Raw genomic sequence first — 18,572 nt, 5'->3', positions numbered from 1 at the left:
TAATAAGGAGGTCCCCCTCTGATGGTGTATATATTTAAAAAGCATCATTTTATTTCCTTTCACCTAACGGGCCATGAAGAAATAGATATAGTCCTGGCATATAGAATTTGTTTTTCAAACATGCACTCATTTTACACGTACACTTTAACATACATGGCTGCATATAGATACATTACACATATATGTACTCTTCTCTCTCGGAGTTTTCAAAGTGATGCACACATATAATTCCATTAACCATTACAATAACCTTGCAAGGGAAGGGAGTAGTACTTTACCATCTTGCAAATAAGGAGAGGCAGGGGAAAGATAACAGTTTGCATAAGGAGATAAAGCAAAATGGAAATTTGAGCTTTTCTGAAGAAAACCAACCCAGTTGTTGAGCTTCTTTTAGGGAAATCTGATTTATTTTTTTTACAAATATGCAATTTGACTTGCCTAAAATCCAGGACAAAACATCACTTTGCAGAAAACTAGGAGAGCATCATGTCAACTACCCCTGCTCCAAAGGGGTTTGAAGCATTATTTCATTGTTATGTATGATTTATTATGATAAAATATCATAACTCGGTAGGCTTCTCAATTTTTTTGGGGTGACATTGTGTTGTTTGTTTCCTATGCTTACATGATTCTGAATGATAGTGTTGTCATAAATTCCATAATAAGTCTGCACAGCAGCCTCTTCTAATGACTCAGAAGCTTGGCACAGATCATCGTATCACACGAGGCTCATTGGAAAGATAGGCAGATGAGAAGGTGGCACGCAAGCCATAAGCAATCGCTGGCAGACATTCTTTGCATGCGACATTTGTGATGTGGTTGCCATCATGAACCCAAAGCAGACAGACACCTCTTTATATGCACATCTATGGGCACATGCAGTTCTAGACAGTGGCATAGCGTGGTTGTCAGCACCCGGGACAAGGCAAGTAATTTGTGCCCCCTAACCCATGGATTTGTGCCCCCTAACCCGTGGATTTGCACCCCCTAACCCTACCCCCCAGATGTTGCGCCCGGTGCGGCTGGCCCCCCCTGCACCCCCCATGCTACGCCACTGATTCCAGATGATGTCAATCATGCTAGGGAGGTCCCTGATTGGGATGTATTTTGCTACTTTGGCATGATTCATATTGTCTCGAATGGGGCATGTGTCACTTCACATGTGAGTAATTGTAAACACACTGGCACAAATCAAGTTTCCAACAAGCTGTTGGCATCCATCTGTCTTGAGAGACAATGGAGTGCACCTCCAAGGGAAATGTCAAACTGAAGTGACCTCCCTGGAGCGCAAGCCTGGGCAATATGTATGGAGGCCCTGAGCTGCCCAGTCACTGATGTGGTCCAAAGGGCAGCTGAGCAATATGTTTGGCACAAGCTTGGCTGCAGGAGTTGCTGGAAGAAGGCATACGAGGTGCCATCCAACAGCCTTAGAGACTACACTCTGGATTTGTGTAGGGTTTACCCCATGGGTGGGCAAACTAAGGCCAGAGGGCTGGATCCGGCCCAATTGCCTTCTAAATCCGACCCACGGACAGTCTGGGAATCAGCATGTTTTTACATGAGTAGAATGTGTCCTTTTATTTAAAAGGCATCTCTGGGTTATTTGTGGGGCATAGGAATTCATTATTCCCCCCAAATATATATATATATATATATATATATATATATATATATATGCAGGTTTTGGTGTCCTCGGGTGTCTTCCCGTGTAAAAGTTGGGGTGTCTAGGCGACGTTTCGACGAGGTCTCACTCGTCATCTTCAGGCTGGTGCTTTCGGCTTCTTGTTACTGGAACAGAGCAGGATCTCAGTGTTTGAGTTCCTATAAATACTGTTGAGGAGGTGTGGTGTATAGCCTCCAATGTTCTGGGCAGAGAGGAGGTTCCCAGGCTAGTGTGCCTTTTCTTCTTTTGTTCCTTAATTACTTGAGGGATATCTTGAGTGATTTCTTGAGTGATTTCCTGAATCCCACTTAGGTGGGTCATTAGGTGTGGATTAGTTGCTAAAGCCTTCGTGTCTTGAACTCTTGAACTTTGTGAAGAGTTTTTCTGAGAAGATGGCTGTACTGCACTTGGTTGTGCTCTGGCTTGGCTTCGTGTATAGGGGCGAGCTGTGGTTTTGTGGCCTGTGCCAGCCAGATCTGTGTAGGGATTGCAGGGGGGTGCAGCATCCGGAGGTGCCACCCTGGTTTGGCTACTGGATGGTGTCTGTAATTTATCTGTGGAGAGGGTCTGGGTTTGGGTCTGGTGTGGTTGATTGGTGATGGCGTTCTGTGTGCCTCTGGATCTGGTGTCAGATTTTGTGGGGAGGGCTAATTTCCAGATGTCTGGCAAGCGGGATGTGTCGTCACGCTTGTTCATGTTGTGAGGGTGTTTCTCTATCTCGATGGCTTCCATGATTATTCTCTTGTGGTGATGTTCCATGTTAAAGAGCAATTTGGAATCTGCAAAATTAATTTCGTGTCCTGTTTCTTTCATGTGTTGGAAAAGAGAGGAAGTTTTTTCTTCTTTTTTGACGGCATTCTTGTGTTCTGCGATCCGTGCATTTATTCGTCTGTTTGTTTGTCCAATGTACGTGGCTGGGCAGACTTTGCAGGGTATTTCATAGACCCCTTGGTTTTCCAACTGAATTTTATCCTTGGGGTTTCTGAGGATATTGGCTATTTTTTGGTTGGTGCAAAAGGCTGTTTTGATATTGTGTTTATGGAGGATTTTGCTAATTTTATCTGTAGTGCCCTTGATATAAGGAAGGAGGGCTATGCCATTGTTTTCTTCTGTGTCTTGGTTTTTGGGGGGTGTTTCTTTTTGGATTAGCTTCGTAACCCTGTTTTGCTGGTATCCATTGGCAATTAACACATTTGAGAGATTCTGTAACTCAGTTGTCAAGTGGTCTTCGTCAGCCAGGCGTTTGGTTCTGGAGATGAGAGTCTTGGCTACGGAGTTTATTTGTGCAGGGTGGTGGTGTGATTGTGCATGTAAGTAGCGGTTGGTGTGTGTTTTTTTCCGGTAGATAGTGTGTCCTAGGGAGCCATCAGGTTTTTTGTAGATTAGGACGTCAAGGAAGGGAAGTTGGTTGTTGGCTTCTATTTCCATAGTGAATTGTATTTTGGGGTGTAGGCTGTTGAGATGTGTGAGGAAGCTATCCAGTTTTTCCTTCCCGTGTGGCCAAATTACAAAGGTGTCGTCAACATATCTGAGCCAAAGTTTGGGTTTGTGTTCTGACTTGTCTAAAGCATTGGTTTCAAAGTGTTCCATGTACAGGTTAGCGATGACCGGTGAGAGGGGTGATCCCATAGGTGCTCCTTCTATCTGTTTGTATCTTTGTCCATTGTGGATGAAGTACGTGTTGGTTAGGCAGTGGTTGGTCAGGTCCAAGATGTATTCGGGGGGATTGTATTTGTTTTGAATGGCTGTCAAGGCTTCATTAATGGGCACTTGTGTGAAGAGAGATACAACATCGAAGCTCACAAGTAGGTCATTGGGTTGTAGGTTTTGCTTCTTTATTGTTTCTATGAACTGGAAGGAGTTTGGAACGTGTGAAGAGATGGATTCTGCATAGGGCTGAAGTTGCTTGGCGAGAAATTTAGCGAGATTTTGTAGAGGTGAGCCTATGGAGCTGACTATTGGTCTGAGTGGTGTTCCTTCTTTGTGTATCTTGGGGAGGCCGTAGAGTTTGGGGCATCTGGATGATTTTTCTCTGGGGATGATTCTTAGCTGGATTTCTTCACTGATAGGAGAGGCTTTTATTTTGGATTTGGTGGTTTTTTCCAGATAGGTGGTGGGATCTGTTTTTATAGGTTGGTAGGTAGGGTCTTGGAGTAGATTTGATAGTTTTGCTTGGTAGTCCGATGTGTTCATCACAACAGTGGCATTACCTTTGTCTGCTGGGAGAATGATTATGTTGTTGTCTTTCCTCAGGTTGGTGAGTGCTTTCTGTTCTTCTTTGTGTAAATTGCTTCTGGGTGGTTTGCTGGAGCAGAGGATGTTGGTGACTTCAAGTCTGATTTTATTGGCTTCATCTGGATTGATTTTGGTTAGGCTAGCTTCGACTCCACATATGATGTTTTCCGTGGGGATGCGTCTCGGGGCGACTGCAAAGTTGAAACCTTTGGAGAGTACTTTGGTTTCAGTTGAGGTGAGGATCCTGTCTGATATGTTATGTACTGTTTGTTTCATGGGTTGTTGTGGAGGGTGGCTGGGCTTCTGGCGTTTCTCTAGTTTGTGGAGTTTGTTGGTGTGTGTGTCTGTCTTGTGTGAGGTCTCCGTTTCAGCTCTCCAGACGGCTAGTTGTTTGCATTTGTCCCAGAGTGCAGGGTGGATTTTGTTACAGAGTTTGAGGTGAAGAGTGAGTAGATCTTTGTTGGTTTGGTTTAGTAGGTATCTTTTCTTGTGTAGTTCGTTTCTGATTAGAGATAGTTCAGTTCGTTTCAGGATCCTTTCGGTAGCTGGGGTTTTAGAGTGGAATTTAAGTTGGAAGCATGTGGGAATTAAGTTGTTGTCTCGGCAGTTGCGTAGGAACAAGAGATCACATAAGATGGTGGCTCTTCGGATTTCTAGTTTCTCGTAGGTTCTTGTCAGCTGGAAGGTTTCCTCCCCGTAGAGGTGAGATATTTGCTTTCGTAGATTTTCACGGGTACAGGAATGCAGGTTTTGGTGTCCTCGGGTGTCTTCCCGTGTAAAAGTTGGGGTGTCTAGGCGACGTTTCGACGAGGTCTCACTCGTCATCTTCAGGCTGGTGCTTTCGGCTTCTTGTTACTGGAACAGAGCAGGATCTCAGTGTTTGAGTTCCTATAAATACTGTTGAGGAGGTGTGGTGTATAGCCTCCAATGTTCTGGGCAGAGAGGAGGTTCCCAGGCTAGTGTGCCTTTTCTTCTTTTGTTCCTTAATTACTTGAGGGATATCTTGAGTGATTTCTTGAGTGATTTCCTGAATCCCACTTAGGTGGGTCATTAGGTGTGGATTAGTTGCTAAAGCCTTCGTGTCTTGAACTCTTGAACTTTGTGAAGAGTTTTTCTGAGAAGATGGCTGTACTGCACTTGGTTGTGCTCTGGCTTGGCTTCGTGTATAGGGGCGAGCTGTGGTTTTGTGGCCTGTGCCAGCCAGATCTGTGTAGGGATTGCAGGGGGGTGCAGCATCCGGAGGTGCCACCCTGGTTTGGCTACTGGATGGTGTCTGTAATTTATCTGTGGAGAGGGTCTGGGTTTGGGTCTGGTGTGGTTGATTGGTGATGGCGTTCTGTGTGCCTCTGGATCTGGTGTCAGATTTTGTGGGGAGGGCTAATTTCCAGATGTCTGGCAAGCGGGATGTGTCGTCACGCTTGTTCATGTTGTGAGGGTGTTTCTCTATCTCGATGGCTTCCATGATTATTCTCTTGTGGTGATGTTCCATGTTAAAGAGCAATTTGGAATCTGCAAAATTAATTTCGTGTCCTGTTTCTTTCATGTGTTGGAAAAGAGAGGAAGTTTTTTCTTCTTTTTTGACGGCATTCTTGTGTTCTGCGATCCGTGCATTTATTCGTCTGTTTGTTTGTCCAATGTACGTGGCTGGGCAGACTTTGCAGGGTATTTCATAGACCCCTTGGTTTTCCAACTGAATTTTATCCTTGGGGTTTCTGAGGATATTGGCTATTTTTTGGTTGGTGCAAAAGGCTGTTTTGATATTGTGTTTATGGAGGATTTTGCTAATTTTATCTGTAGTGCCCTTGATATAAGGAAGGAGGGCTATGCCATTGTTTTCTTCTGTGTCTTGGTTTTTGGGGGGTGTTTCTTTTTGGATTAGCTTCGTAACCCTGTTTTGCTGGTATCCATTGGCAATTAACACATTTGAGAGATTCTGTAACTCAGTTGTCAAGTGGTCTTCGTCAGCCAGGCGTTTGGTTCTGGAGATGAGAGTCTTGGCTACGGAGTTTATTTGTGCAGGGTGGTGGTGTGATTGTGCATGTAAGTAGCGGTTGGTGTGTGTTTTTTTCCGGTAGATAGTGTGTCCTAGGGAGCCATCAGGTTTTTTGTAGATTAGGACGTCAAGGAAGGGAAGTTGGTTGTTGGCTTCTATTTCCATAGTGAATTGTATTTTGGGGTGTAGGCTGTTGAGATGTGTGAGGAAGCTATCCAGTTTTTCCTTCCCGTGTGGCCAAATTACAAAGGTGTCGTCAACAAAGGTGTCGTCAACATATCTGAGCCAAAGTTTCATCCACAATGGACAAAGATACAAACAGATAGAAGGAGCACCTATGGGATCACCCCTCTCACCGGTCATCGCTAACCTGTACATGGAACACTTTGAAACCAATGCTTTAGACAAGTCAGAACACAAACCCAAACTTTGGCTCAGATATGTTGACGACACCTTTGTAATTTGGCCACACGGGAAGGAAAAACTGGATAGCTTCCTCACACATCTCAACAGCCTACACCCCAAAATACAATTCACTATGGAAATAGAAGCCAACAACCAACTTCCCTTCCTTGACGTCCTAATCTACAAAAAACCTGATGGCTCCCTAGGACACACTATCTACCGGAAAAAAACACACACCAACCGCTACTTACATGCACAATCACACCACCACCCTGCACAAATAAACTCCGTAGCCAAGACTCTCATCTCCAGAACCAAACGCCTGGCTGACGAAGACCACTTGACAACTGAGTTACAGAATCTCTCAAATGTGTTAATTGCCAATGGATACCAGCAAAACAGGGTTACGAAGCTAATCCAAAAAGAAACACCCCCCAAAAACCAAGACACAGAAGAAAACAATGGCATAGCCCTCCTTCCTTATATCAAGGGCACTACAGATAAAATTAGCAAAATCCTCCATAAACACAATATCAAAACAGCCTTTTGCACCAACCAAAAAATAGCCAATATCCTCAGAAACCCCAAGGATAAAATTCAGTTGGAAAACCAAGGGGTCTATGAAATACCCTGCAAAGTCTGCCCAGCCACGTACATTGGACAAACAAACAGACGAATAAATGCACGGATCGCAGAACACAAGAATGCCGTCAAAAAAGAAGAAAAAACTTCCTCTCTTTTCCAACACATGAAAGAAACAGGACACGAAATTAATTTTGCAGATTCCAAATTGCTCTTTAACATGGAACATCACCACAAGAGAATAATCATGGAAGCCATCGAGATAGAGAAACACCCTCACAACATGAACAAGCGTGACGACACATCCCGCTTGCCAGACATCTGGAAATTAGCCCTCCCCACAAAATCTGACACCAGATCCAGAGGCACACAGAACGCCATCACCAATCAACCACACCAGACCCAAACCCAGACCCTCTCCACAGATAAATTACAGACACCATCCAGTAGCCAAACCAGGGTGGCACCTCCGGATGCTGCACCCCCCTGCAATCCCTACACAGATCTGGCTGGCACAGGCCACAAAACCACAGCTCGCCCCTATACACGAAGCCAAGCCAGAGCACAACCAAGTGCAGTACAGCCATCTTCTCAGAAAAACTCTTCACAAAGTTCAAGAGTTCAAGACACGAAGGCTTTAGCAACTAATCCACACCTAATGACCCACCTAAGTGGGATTCAGGAAATCACTCAAGAAATCACTCAAGATATCCCTCAAGTAATTAAGGAACAAAAGAAGAAAAGGCACACTAGCCTGGGAACCTCCTCTCTGCCCAGAACATTGGAGGCTATACACCACACCTCCTCAACAGTATTTATAGGAACTCAAACACTGAGATCCTGCTCTGTTCCAGTAACAAGAAGCCGAAAGCACCAGCCTGAAGATGACGAGTGAGACCTCGTCGAAACGTCGCCTAGACACCCCAACTTTTACACGGGAAGACACCCGAGGACACCAAAACCTGCATTCCTGTACCCGTGAAAATCTACGAAAGCATATATATATATATATATATATATATTCTAGCCCCCACAAGGTCTGAGGGACAGTGGACCGGCCCCCTGCCAAAAAGGTTTGCTGACCCCTGGTTTACCCCTTAGCCTTTTCTTCTCCCAAAGATATCCTGCAAGGCAGAAGAGGTTTAGGACCTGAGTTTTTCTTCTCCTAGATGCGCTACCTTCCCTGGTTGAGGAGCCTTATCTGCCCCTATTCAATTCAAGTTTCCAACAGCAAGCGTGCTATTTGGATAGCGTATGAATTGGGCCACAGAGTCAGCAATGGTTTCTCCCGACTTACTAGAGGACACCTCCATGCTGAAGATACTCATTATTCAAGTGAGCTGGGCCCTTCCAAACTCAGGGACACTCGGAAACAGAAAGACCTGCAGAAAAATTGCTGGAGCAACCCAAGGCCCATTAATCAGGCCAGAGGACTGTGTAATGCTTGCTGGGATTTTCCCCTCTCCATTTATATTTATGAATTATTGTAATGTGCTGGCTTTCCTATGATAGAATTGCAGAATCTTTTACTGTGTTCTTTGTTTGTTCACCTCTGATTTTATCTGTTCTCCACTTCATTCATCCATGTTTACAACAGACAGCTGCTTTAAGCAGATGAACAAGGCCAGTCACTAACTGCCTATTAATCAGGCGGTTAAATGGATCATTTGTATGTCACCTTTTATTTTGTACAGCAGAAGAGCTGCGATTGGGAACATGAAATCAGAACAAAACAATGGGTGGTTCACTTAATTACTATAGACTACAAGCCCATGCAAACAATTAAATTACCCCTGAGTCAGTTTTATTGTCCTGGAGTAACTTGGGACTCAGCTACATTAGTAAAATAAAACCCAGCATTTTGAATGCATAATAAACATGTAACACCAGTTGGTGCCGGAGAACAACATAAAATTTCTTTGTAGTTTTCCATAGTGGTTCCCCCCCCCCCTTTTGTTATAACAATTTAATTTCTAACTTATTTATAGCGTTTTTTCCCCTGTGTGTGGATCCACCCTTAGTCAACAGTATCGTCCTATCAAATGATAAGGAGAATTATTCTAACACAAATCAACTACCAATGTGCTGTAAAATGTGTAGTATAATGGGTTCTGAATTATCATCATCATCATCATTATTTATTAAATTTATATACTGCCCTTCATCTGAAGATCTGAAAATGGTTCACAATATTAAAAAAAACAACAGGATAGAAGCACAAAATGAATAGTTGAAACAAAACAGTAACCTCCCTCCCCCAACCACATTTAAAAGGCCATAAAATATAAATTACCCAAAGGCCTGGCTGAAGAGGAATGTTGTTGCCTGGCGCCTAATAATGCATAGTGAAGGTGCCAGGTGAACCTTCCTGGGAAGAGCATTCCACAAATGAGGAGCCACTGCAGAAAAGGCCCATTTTTGTGCTGCCACCCTCTTGTGGATGAGCCACATTAAGAAGGGCCTCAGATAATTATCACAGTTTATTGAGAAGCGGTCCTTGAACTATTGTGGCCTGAATGGGTTCTAAGAGTGACATACTACATACTACACTCCTAGCTCAAGGAACATCACATGACCATCAGTACCCTTTTAGTTAGCATGCTGTATTTAAAAAATCAAGAAGAGACAATAAGGGAAATCCCATAGCTGTGGTATACAGCACATTCTTTCAGCCCATAGCATCTCCAGTTGAAGGAGCACTAGTAGCAAGCCTGAGAAGGACCTCTGCTAGTAGGATCAATGAGGCCTTCTAATCAAAGTAGACAATGCTGGACTCACTGTAAGGCAACTTTATATGTTTATATTCACGTCTGTGGGACTGTTTCAAGCATATCCCAAACTGAACACAACTCCCATTTAGACAGCCTTCCAGTGATCTTGTAAATAGTTTGATCACTGAGCTCTATCTGAAAAGCTCCAGTACCTATTCTAAGAAAACCATCTACTCAGTAAAACGTTTCTGCCTTCTCTGATAGTGGCAGTGAAGTAAGTTGGGGAACACTAAACTGTCCTTGGAAATATTCTTCTTAAAAATAATTAGGGAAGATAATAGTTCTGAAAATACGTTCAGCCTTGGGTCTAAATTTACCAATGTAACAAAATAAATGAATATTCTAGAATGTATGAATAGTTCAAAAGGCAGGCATGGAAATTCAGCCTTTGACAATAATGTGATGCTTGGTTATTTTCCTGAATAAGAAATGTGGACTTGTGTTGTGTACGAAGACTCACAAGACCAATGGCTTTTAAACCCATGAAAATAGCTGTCTCATGACAGAGGCAGTGATGAGAGACTCATTGTCAGATTTTGGCTTATGGAACCTGTTGTGTTCCTATAAAGTTGTTTATAGCATTCTGTTTACTTCATTTGAGGGAGTAATCAGCAAGGAGGCTATGCTAGATTATAGCTTTTGCCTTTGTTGGAAAATGATTAAAGTTATTCTGCAAAACATCTTTCTAAACTTTTCGTAACTCAGGCACTTATTGTTGCTTTTCCATACTTCGCTCCCTGCTATATGCGCTTCTGTTACTTACATTGAAACGATAATTTATTTCTTCTTCTTTTTACAGAAGATATGCAAGAGGTAAAACCATTTCATCCTGCAGAGAATTTCATGGAAGTCATAATGTTTCCTCTGGCCCTCTTTGCATTACACTGTGGAACCTGTTGCTAAAGTACTATGACATGTCTCTAGCAATCAGAAAAAGAAGCTGGGAAGAACACGTGACCCAATGGATGGGCTTGCCGTTTGGGTCTATTGATTCTAATATATTATGCAGGCATGGCCTAGTAGCTGACAACTTGCAAGCAGGTATGGAAAATGACAGACTTTGGAGCGAAAGCCAGAAAGAAAGAAGTGCTTCCTTGCCGGACTGCTGTCATGGTGGAGAACTGGGAGGTTTCCCCACAAAGCTGCTTGGTAATGTTTCCAGAGAGGTAGATGAAAATGACAATCATCAAGAGGAAGAAGAATTTCCCTCCCTTGAGGCTAGCACAGAAACATTGGTGAATGTTTCCATTGGTGGCGATAATGATGCCGAGGACAATGACGTAGAGCTCGCTTTGGAGAAAGTCAACCACCAGCTTGGTGACCCTGAAGAAAAATGGTCAGCTGAAAGGAACCAGTCAGAAGGAGGAGCAGGACTCTTCATGAAGATGGACCCAGGTGTGGAAGCAAAGGAAGACTCCAGTCATGCCTTGGATTCTGTTGGGAAACTTCATAAGGAGACAGATCCCAAAGCACTGAAGGAATATATTTGTGATAGCAGAGAAGAGAGACTAGAACTTTGTTACAGCAGCTCCAATGAAAATGAAGAGACCCCAGAAGAAAACTTCTCTGAGCCTCCAGATGCAGGAGAAACAATGCCTGAGAAGAAGATGGCCTGTGATATTGTAGCTGCACAGAGGCATGAAAAAGCGAATGCTCCTAAAGATGGGAATGAAAAAACAGTCTGTGGTCAATTATTTGATGAATTTTCTCCTGGTCCGTATAGTGACCTAAATGTAGTTGTTGCCGACTCCAGAAATGTTTTTGAGCCATCACCTGGTTCTTGTTTCCTATCGGAGGAAAATGTTCTGGATGAAAATGTCCTGGATGCGTGTGCTCAAGACAAATGCATCAAAAGCACATCCCTGGTGGAACGTATAAGTGATTTAAAGAACAACACAACCACACACGAGCCTACGGACGGTCAAGTCATTTTGCGCAAAAGAAAGGTAGGACCTGTTAAAAAATAAAAAGGTGTTGCTCGTTGCAATTGTTTTCAGATTTCCTGGGAAATGTGTGTTCCTAGGCAGAAGCTGACAGTTGAGATAGCTTGGGGAAGGAATGGGTGTAATCCACTGTCAAATTAAGACTTAGTCAATGAGACCTCAGTAAACTGAAAGCAGCAGTGTGAAACCTCGAGCCCATGGGGCTAATTAGGCCTGCTAGGCCTCAGAGGTTGGCCCACCAAGGTATATTTGGTAAGCCATGCTGACCTTTCCCCCTGCATGCTGACAGAAAATGGAGGCAGTTCGAAAAGCATTGAATTTGGCCTGTAAAGGAAGACTCGGGAGCGGACTTAGGGTGCAAATCTGCTTCTTCCTTCAAGCCATAGCTTGAATTCAAGTGGTTCAAGCTGGGCAAAGGAATAATCGGTGGCTCAAGAGTACACTCCAAATTCTTCCTTCGCAGCCACAGAGTGAATGCATATCATATGACGACTGGTGGTTGACAAGTGAGTGACCCCACCCACCTGTCAAAGTGGCCCATGTAGGGTTGGACACCTCTGGATCCCCCTTGCCACAGTCTAGCTTAAAGGCTTCAGTTGGCATATTAGAAGGAATTCAAAGTTCACAGTCAGTCTACGTTAGCTTGGGGCTGGAGAGGGATCCAGTTAACTGCTTCATCTGGCCCTAAATTCAACCTGAGATCAGCATAGCACTTAGTAGAGTCAAAATAATTCCAGTTAGTGTGATTGTCAAAATGCCTCCGGAGGGCTTCACGCTTTTCTAAGTTATAACAGTTTTACCTACGTGGAAAATGGAGGTGTATTTTGGAAGACCCTGCTCAGGAACAACCAGTACAAATCTGAAGGAAAGTGGACATCCAAGAGAAATGGGTGATAAAAGATTCAGGGTGGACAAGAAATTGCATTTTTTCACACAGTGCACAGTTGAGGTTCCCTGCCACAACTTGTGGTGATGGACACTGTGGCGATCACACAGGGTCCCCGGACGTTTAACGGTCTATTGATCCCTGTGCCACCACTGTGCTCGCTTCCCCGTTGCCACTAACCCGTTACTCTCGGGTAAAATACTGAGTCCAGACAGTTGTTAAAAGTGAACCAAATAAACAAGTTTATTTTATAAACATTAACAAGTTTATGGTTTCTCAGATAATATTCCTATCAGTTTCTCAACTTTAGTTTCTTTACCGGCCTATACCTTCCTAATACCTTCTGACTGATTATATCAACTGTTTGACTGACTCCTCTTAACAAATTCTCTCCCTCTCTCACACCAGACTAGCCCAACTCACAGACTTCTCTTCTCCGTTTCTTCTAACTCCAGATTGTCTTCTCAACCACCCTAACTCTAACTCCTAACTCCCCCCAAAACCCTCTGTGCTTAAACCTTATACACGGTTAACTCTGCCCCCTTGGGTTCCCATTGGTTAGTCATTTTACAATAAGTTAACCCTTTCCTTATGAACCCAGTATGATGTCACACCCCTAGGAGGGCAAACGCCACAGCCACCAACCTAAGTAGCTTTAAAATAGTAAGAGACAAAGGTTGGGAGGATAAGGCCATCTGAGAGGGCTGTTGGGCCCACGTCCTTCTTGGGGCTTCCCATAGGCGTCAGAGGCTGTGGGAAACAGGATGCTTGACTTAAATAGGCCTTTGGTATGAGCCTTACGTCCTTAGGAAAAGGCTTTTAATCAAATTAATGAAATTTCTCTGGGATGTTTTGACACTTCTTGATACGAATGTTCAGTAAGTGACTTTTGTCTAGAGACAGACTGTGCATTCCCACATTGCTGGCTCTGGCTGGGTGTCTCTAGGGTCAGGCATCAACCGGGTCACTCCCCTCTGCTCTTCTCATATCCGCTTGTACTAATTGGTCCGAAAAAGGGCAAATTTATGTCAGTACTGATTCAGCAGAGCAACCCCAGGATTAGCCTCCTTTTCAACGCACCTGAGACTCCTACGGTATGAGGAAATGACTTATGTGAGGTGCTAGTTGGGTTGCGCATAAGACAGTTATGGTCACATTTGAAAGCAATTTCTGGACAGCACAAATAGCCCTTCCCCCCCCCCAGCCCGCCGCCCACAATTCTGACAAAGGAACGGCAAGCGATTTTAAATCCCTTGTGACAAGAGTCCTCCCCAGTCCCCAAATCCTTATTCATGAGGTAGGATTAATTTTGCTTGCAGCTGGACGGTAGGATTAAACTGTAAGTGTCGCTTTTTCTCTGGCTATGTTGTTAGCTCTGTCAAAGTTAGACAGTGCCTGTGGTGAAAATCTTCAAAGCCTCCATATTTGACAGCAGCGGCTAAAGCGGAATGCTGACTCTCCCATTTTCCCTGTTGCTAGGAAGCATATGCAGAAGAGCAATAGCAGGCCTCTGTGTCTGCTGCTTTCTATAAATTGTAGGTGAGATCACCAAGCTTCTCGGTGATTCAGTCCAGGCAGGAGACTGGAAGAAGAATCTGTAGACCTTTCCAAACTGCTGCTTGCTGCCTCAGTAAGTTGCCCTGCTTAGACATCCAGAATGGTTAGGCTGGCCTTCACTATTTCTGGAAGACATTAAGATTTTGTTATGGCTGGAATCCATTGATCCTTTGATAGAAGATTCTAGAATCCCTCCAGCTCTTGTAAGACTATAAACTCTCATCCATGAACGTGGGCCATGATGGCTGAGGCTGATAGGAGTTCCGAGTCCAACAGCACACCTGGGTTTCTCTTCGCTGCTATGAACAGGACAAGCACCTGCATAGATAAAATCATATGCTCCCAATCTTATACATATTTACTCATAAGTAAGTCCAACTGGGTCCATTGGGACTTCCTCCTAGACAAGTGAATGGAGGGTTCAATTATATGCATACATACCTGGGAGTAAGCCCCATTAAGCATAGTGAGACCTACTTTTGAATGAATATATAAAAATAAAGTACAGTTTATTGTGGGACATGGGTGGCTGTGGGTTAAACCACAGAGCCTAGGGCTTGCCGATCAGAAGGTCGGTGGTTCGAATCCCCGCGACGGGTGAGCTCCCATTCCTCGGTCCCTGTTCCTGCCAACCTAGCAGTTTGAAAGCATGAAGTGCAAGTAGATAAATAGGTACTGCTCCGGCGGGAAGGTAAACGGCGTTTCCGTGTGCTGCTCTGGTTCGCCAGAAGCGGCTTAGTCATGCTGGCCACATGACCCAGAAGTTGTACGCCGGCTCCCTTGGCCAGTAAAGCGAGATGAGCACCGCAATCCCAGAGTCGGCCACGACTGGACCTAATGGTCAGGGGTCCCTTTACCTTATATATATATAGGTTTGTAGTGCTCATCACATCACCAGTGGAGGGACATTTGTGACATATCCCCTATCTGCACCGTACATTTAAAGTGGTATTAATCTACGCTAAACAGTCACAACTTCCCCCAAAGAATCTTGGGAACTGTAGGTAAATTTTTAAAATGCCACTGTTTCCAGAGTTTCCTATGAAGAGGAGAGAGGGAATCACTCTGAGAACTGTAGTCAGAGATGAGAATAGAAGTCTCCTAACAATTTCCAGCACACTACAGTTCCCAAGATTCTTCGGGAGAAGCCATGGATGTTAAAAGTGGTATGGTACCACTTTATGCAAAGAGTGCAAGTGGGGCCTTAGCTAATGAAGCTTATTCCAAAAGCATAAATGACAAACTTATCAACAGAAAAAAAAGCAGTGGAAAACTCACAATTTTGTTGCACTAACTTGTTTAATTAGAATTTATGCATTGTGGTGTTCTTCGGTTTAATTTATTTAGATTACTGTGTAATTTGTACTTGGAATTTATGCAAACACCATCATAAATATTATCTCTGTCCCTTAGGAAGCTATGGAATGCTATCCCACAGACTTCAGCCATGTTTGGATAGACACATGATGGATTCCAAACAATCCAAAAAGAATTTAAAACAAGTGCTGAACAAAACAGAGTCACTAATGGGATGGTTCGAGGCCATGGCAGTGCAACCTTTTATGCAAATTTAAATTTTGACACATTTTTGCGACGGCAGGCAGCTATAAATTTTAGAAGCTGCCAATTTTGTCTAGACTGCAAACCCGAGAACCATACTGCAACTGTTATGCATCAAGTCAGGAAACACTTGGGTTTCAGCTGCCTAAAATGGTAATAAATGCAGTTTTATATATGACTTTATAACCGCTTGCCAGCATCTCCTTGACTAGCATCATGGTGCTAAAGTAATTGATGTACAGTAGATTCCTCTTTAACTAAATCATCAAAATCTTTTATTTCCCCAGAAAATAAACTATAAACTATGTTGATCTTAACTTAATCAAAAAGTCCCTGTTCTAGAAGCAGATACATTAAATCAAGAGAGTTCTTCATTTAGGAAGAAAGTGATATTACTAATCAAGAGTTCTCAGTAATTTTGGGAAATGAGGCACAGACACGGATGGGGTTCATCTCCAATTGCGCTCTAATATTGTTTTTCTCCCCCCCCCCCCTTAACTCCCTGTCTTTTCCAATCTTACTTTCGTCAAACCTCTAATTCTCAAGCCACTTCCTACTCTATCCACATTCTTCAGCTGCCCTGCCACCAATCCCAGTTGCCCTTACTCGTTTATTTTCCAGTTCCTCTTCCCATTTAGATTCCTAACCCTTGATGTCACTGCTTATCACCACATCACACATCCTTCTTTGCCTCTAGGGCTGTGTGAAGATTTCCATAGCCAAACTGGTCTTCACGTATCTTGCAAGAGTTATCATCACTTCTTGGAATGCTGCTGTGTCCCACTAAGCAACTAGAATGCTTGTGAACATTCCTTGGGACTCATAGAAGCCCATTGACAGAGAGGAGTATGACAGCAAGGAGAGAGGTGGCAAACAACTATTGCCGTTTAGCTTCTTATATCCAACCTTCAATACCGCAGAATTTTCTTTTGCATCTCGAGGTCCCCAAGCCACCCCCAAACAAACTCACACTTCGCACATCAATTTTTGTTTAAGGTTTTTAGCATGACTTTGGCCACAACTTTATTTAAATACACACATGTGAGTGGTTGTTTAGGCATTGGTTACGACTATCTGTCCTTGCCCCAGGGACAGAACTGACTTCCGGATTCCAGCGGAAGCCAGTCAGGGAAAACAATATTGGGGAGAAATGAAGCTGGGCAGCAGGCCCTCACTTCTCACCCGGATGCTCCCGGGGGCTTGCATGGCCCAAGCCCGATGCCAGGCACTTGGATGAAAAGGGGTGGCAAGCCCCTGGATTCCTTTAACGGAATTCCCTTGCAGCACCATCATTGGAGGGGTAGGCACTTACCCCTCCACCAACCAATTTTAATCAATGCCTAACCGCAAACCTTACAAGTTGTGACGATTTGCTATGCAGTAGGCAAAAACCAAATGGCACCAGCCAATGGACAAAATTCCTACCAGGCCCCTGCCCCAAAAGCAGACAACCCCATGACAGGCATAGCAAGGTCAATGCAAAAAAAAAAAAAAAAAAAAAAATTCAAGGAGGGTGGGCGGGTGATCCGGTGAACGCAGCCCAAGAGGACGCTCAAAGCTGCAAGACCAGTATTTAAAACCTTTGTCTCGACCCACAAATTGGCAACATAGGAATCTCCCCAGAGACTCAGTTACCCAATCACTGCCTGTGGCCATCCAAACATATCTGCCCCGCAACAGTGGGGTGGCCTGCTAGCTCCCACCGCAACACATGCTCTCTGTTAGGGAGAACACGTTTTGTGCATGTGTCCACATACGCAACACTGATGCTGATGACCATAGCTTCCAGTTTTCAAGCTATGTGTGTATATTGCCAATGCATTAAGATTCTCTGGGGGTAAGAATCCTAGCTCAGGATCACACCTTCTAATGCTGAACTCAGACCCAGCATGATGACATTGTGGAATAAGGCTGAGGTACCTGCATATTAGGGACGTGGGTGGCGCTGTGGGTTAAACCACAGAGCCTAGGGCTTGCCGATCAGAAGGTCAGCTGTTCGAATCCCCGTGATGGGGCGAGCTCCCATTGCTCAGTCCCAGCTCCTGCCAACCTAGCAGTTTGAAAGCACACGGTGCAAGTAGATAAATAGGTACCACTCTGGTAGGAAGGTAAACGGCATTTCTGTGTGCTGCTCTGGTTCTCCAGAAGCGGCTTAGTCATGCTGGCCACATGACCTGGAAGCTGTACGCCAGCTCCCTCGGCTAGTAAAGTGAGATGAGCGCCGCAACCCCATAGTCGTCCGCGACTGGACCTAATGGTCAGGGGTCCCTTTACCTTTTTACCTGCATATTGGGGTGAATCCCACAGATTGAAGAAGTGTTTTTTTAAAAAAAAAAAACGTAGGGGGGAACCCCCAGCCAAGAACACCCAGAAAGTGGGCAGGTTGTACATGTGTGCAGCCATCCAAATAAAAGGGAGTAAAGGACCATATAATGAAAGTGAATCTTAAGCAACTTCTTTGCCCCTAAGGGGCTATATATCTACCTGTCTACCTACCTATCTATAGATTGCCCTTGGCCATATGGACAACTTTATTGAAGATCCATTTAACCCACAAAATGTTCTTCAACAAAAAGTAATGTGAGTAATGCCCCCAAGCCTGTACATTTATCTCTTCAGATCCAGAAGTAAATTCCTGGCCCCCAAAAAAGTGTATCACTCAACACCAAGGTGTTCCAGGACTGCCTTCTCCTCATCGTGGCTTGTTTATTTCTAGAGCACTCATTCATACCTACACACTGATGCTTTGTAATTTACTGCCAGAGTAGAGAAAGAGATGAGCAAGAAGAAAGACTAAGGAAATATACAAGCGGAAATAATGTTCAGCCTCGTATGATTTGTTGGGTCATCGCTGGACTGGGCTTTGTACCTTGATACCATGTTCCTTTTTCATGTTCCATTCCCATCTGGCTCAGTTCCCTGGACGTGACAACTCAAAAGATAATCTGGATGATAGATCTGGAAGCAAGGGCAGCAT

General features: G+C 44.1%; 1 protein-coding gene across 8 annotated transcripts in view; it reads left to right on the top strand.

Moving 5' to 3' along the window:
• Positions 1-18,572, top strand: part of DLC1 (DLC1 Rho GTPase activating protein) — a 250,599-nt gene that overhangs the window by 13,059 nt on the left and 218,968 nt on the right. For all 8 annotated transcript variants that reach the window (XM_083457974.1, XM_083457972.1, XM_083457970.1 and 5 more), the window contains exon 2: positions 10,449-11,595. In XM_083457974.1, coding sequence (XP_083314100.1) covers positions 10,564-11,595 — 1,032 coding nt within the window. In that variant the 5' untranslated portion in view covers positions 10,449-10,563. The remainder of the gene's footprint in view (positions 1-10,448; positions 11,596-18,572) is intronic.

Source organism: Podarcis tiliguerta, assembly GCF_965153285.1.
Source record: "Podarcis tiliguerta genome assembly, chromosome: 9".
Lineage (NCBI taxonomy): Eukaryota > Metazoa > Chordata > Lepidosauria > Squamata > Lacertidae > Podarcis > Podarcis tiliguerta.
This window is presented reverse-complemented; position numbering and strand designations above follow the sequence as displayed.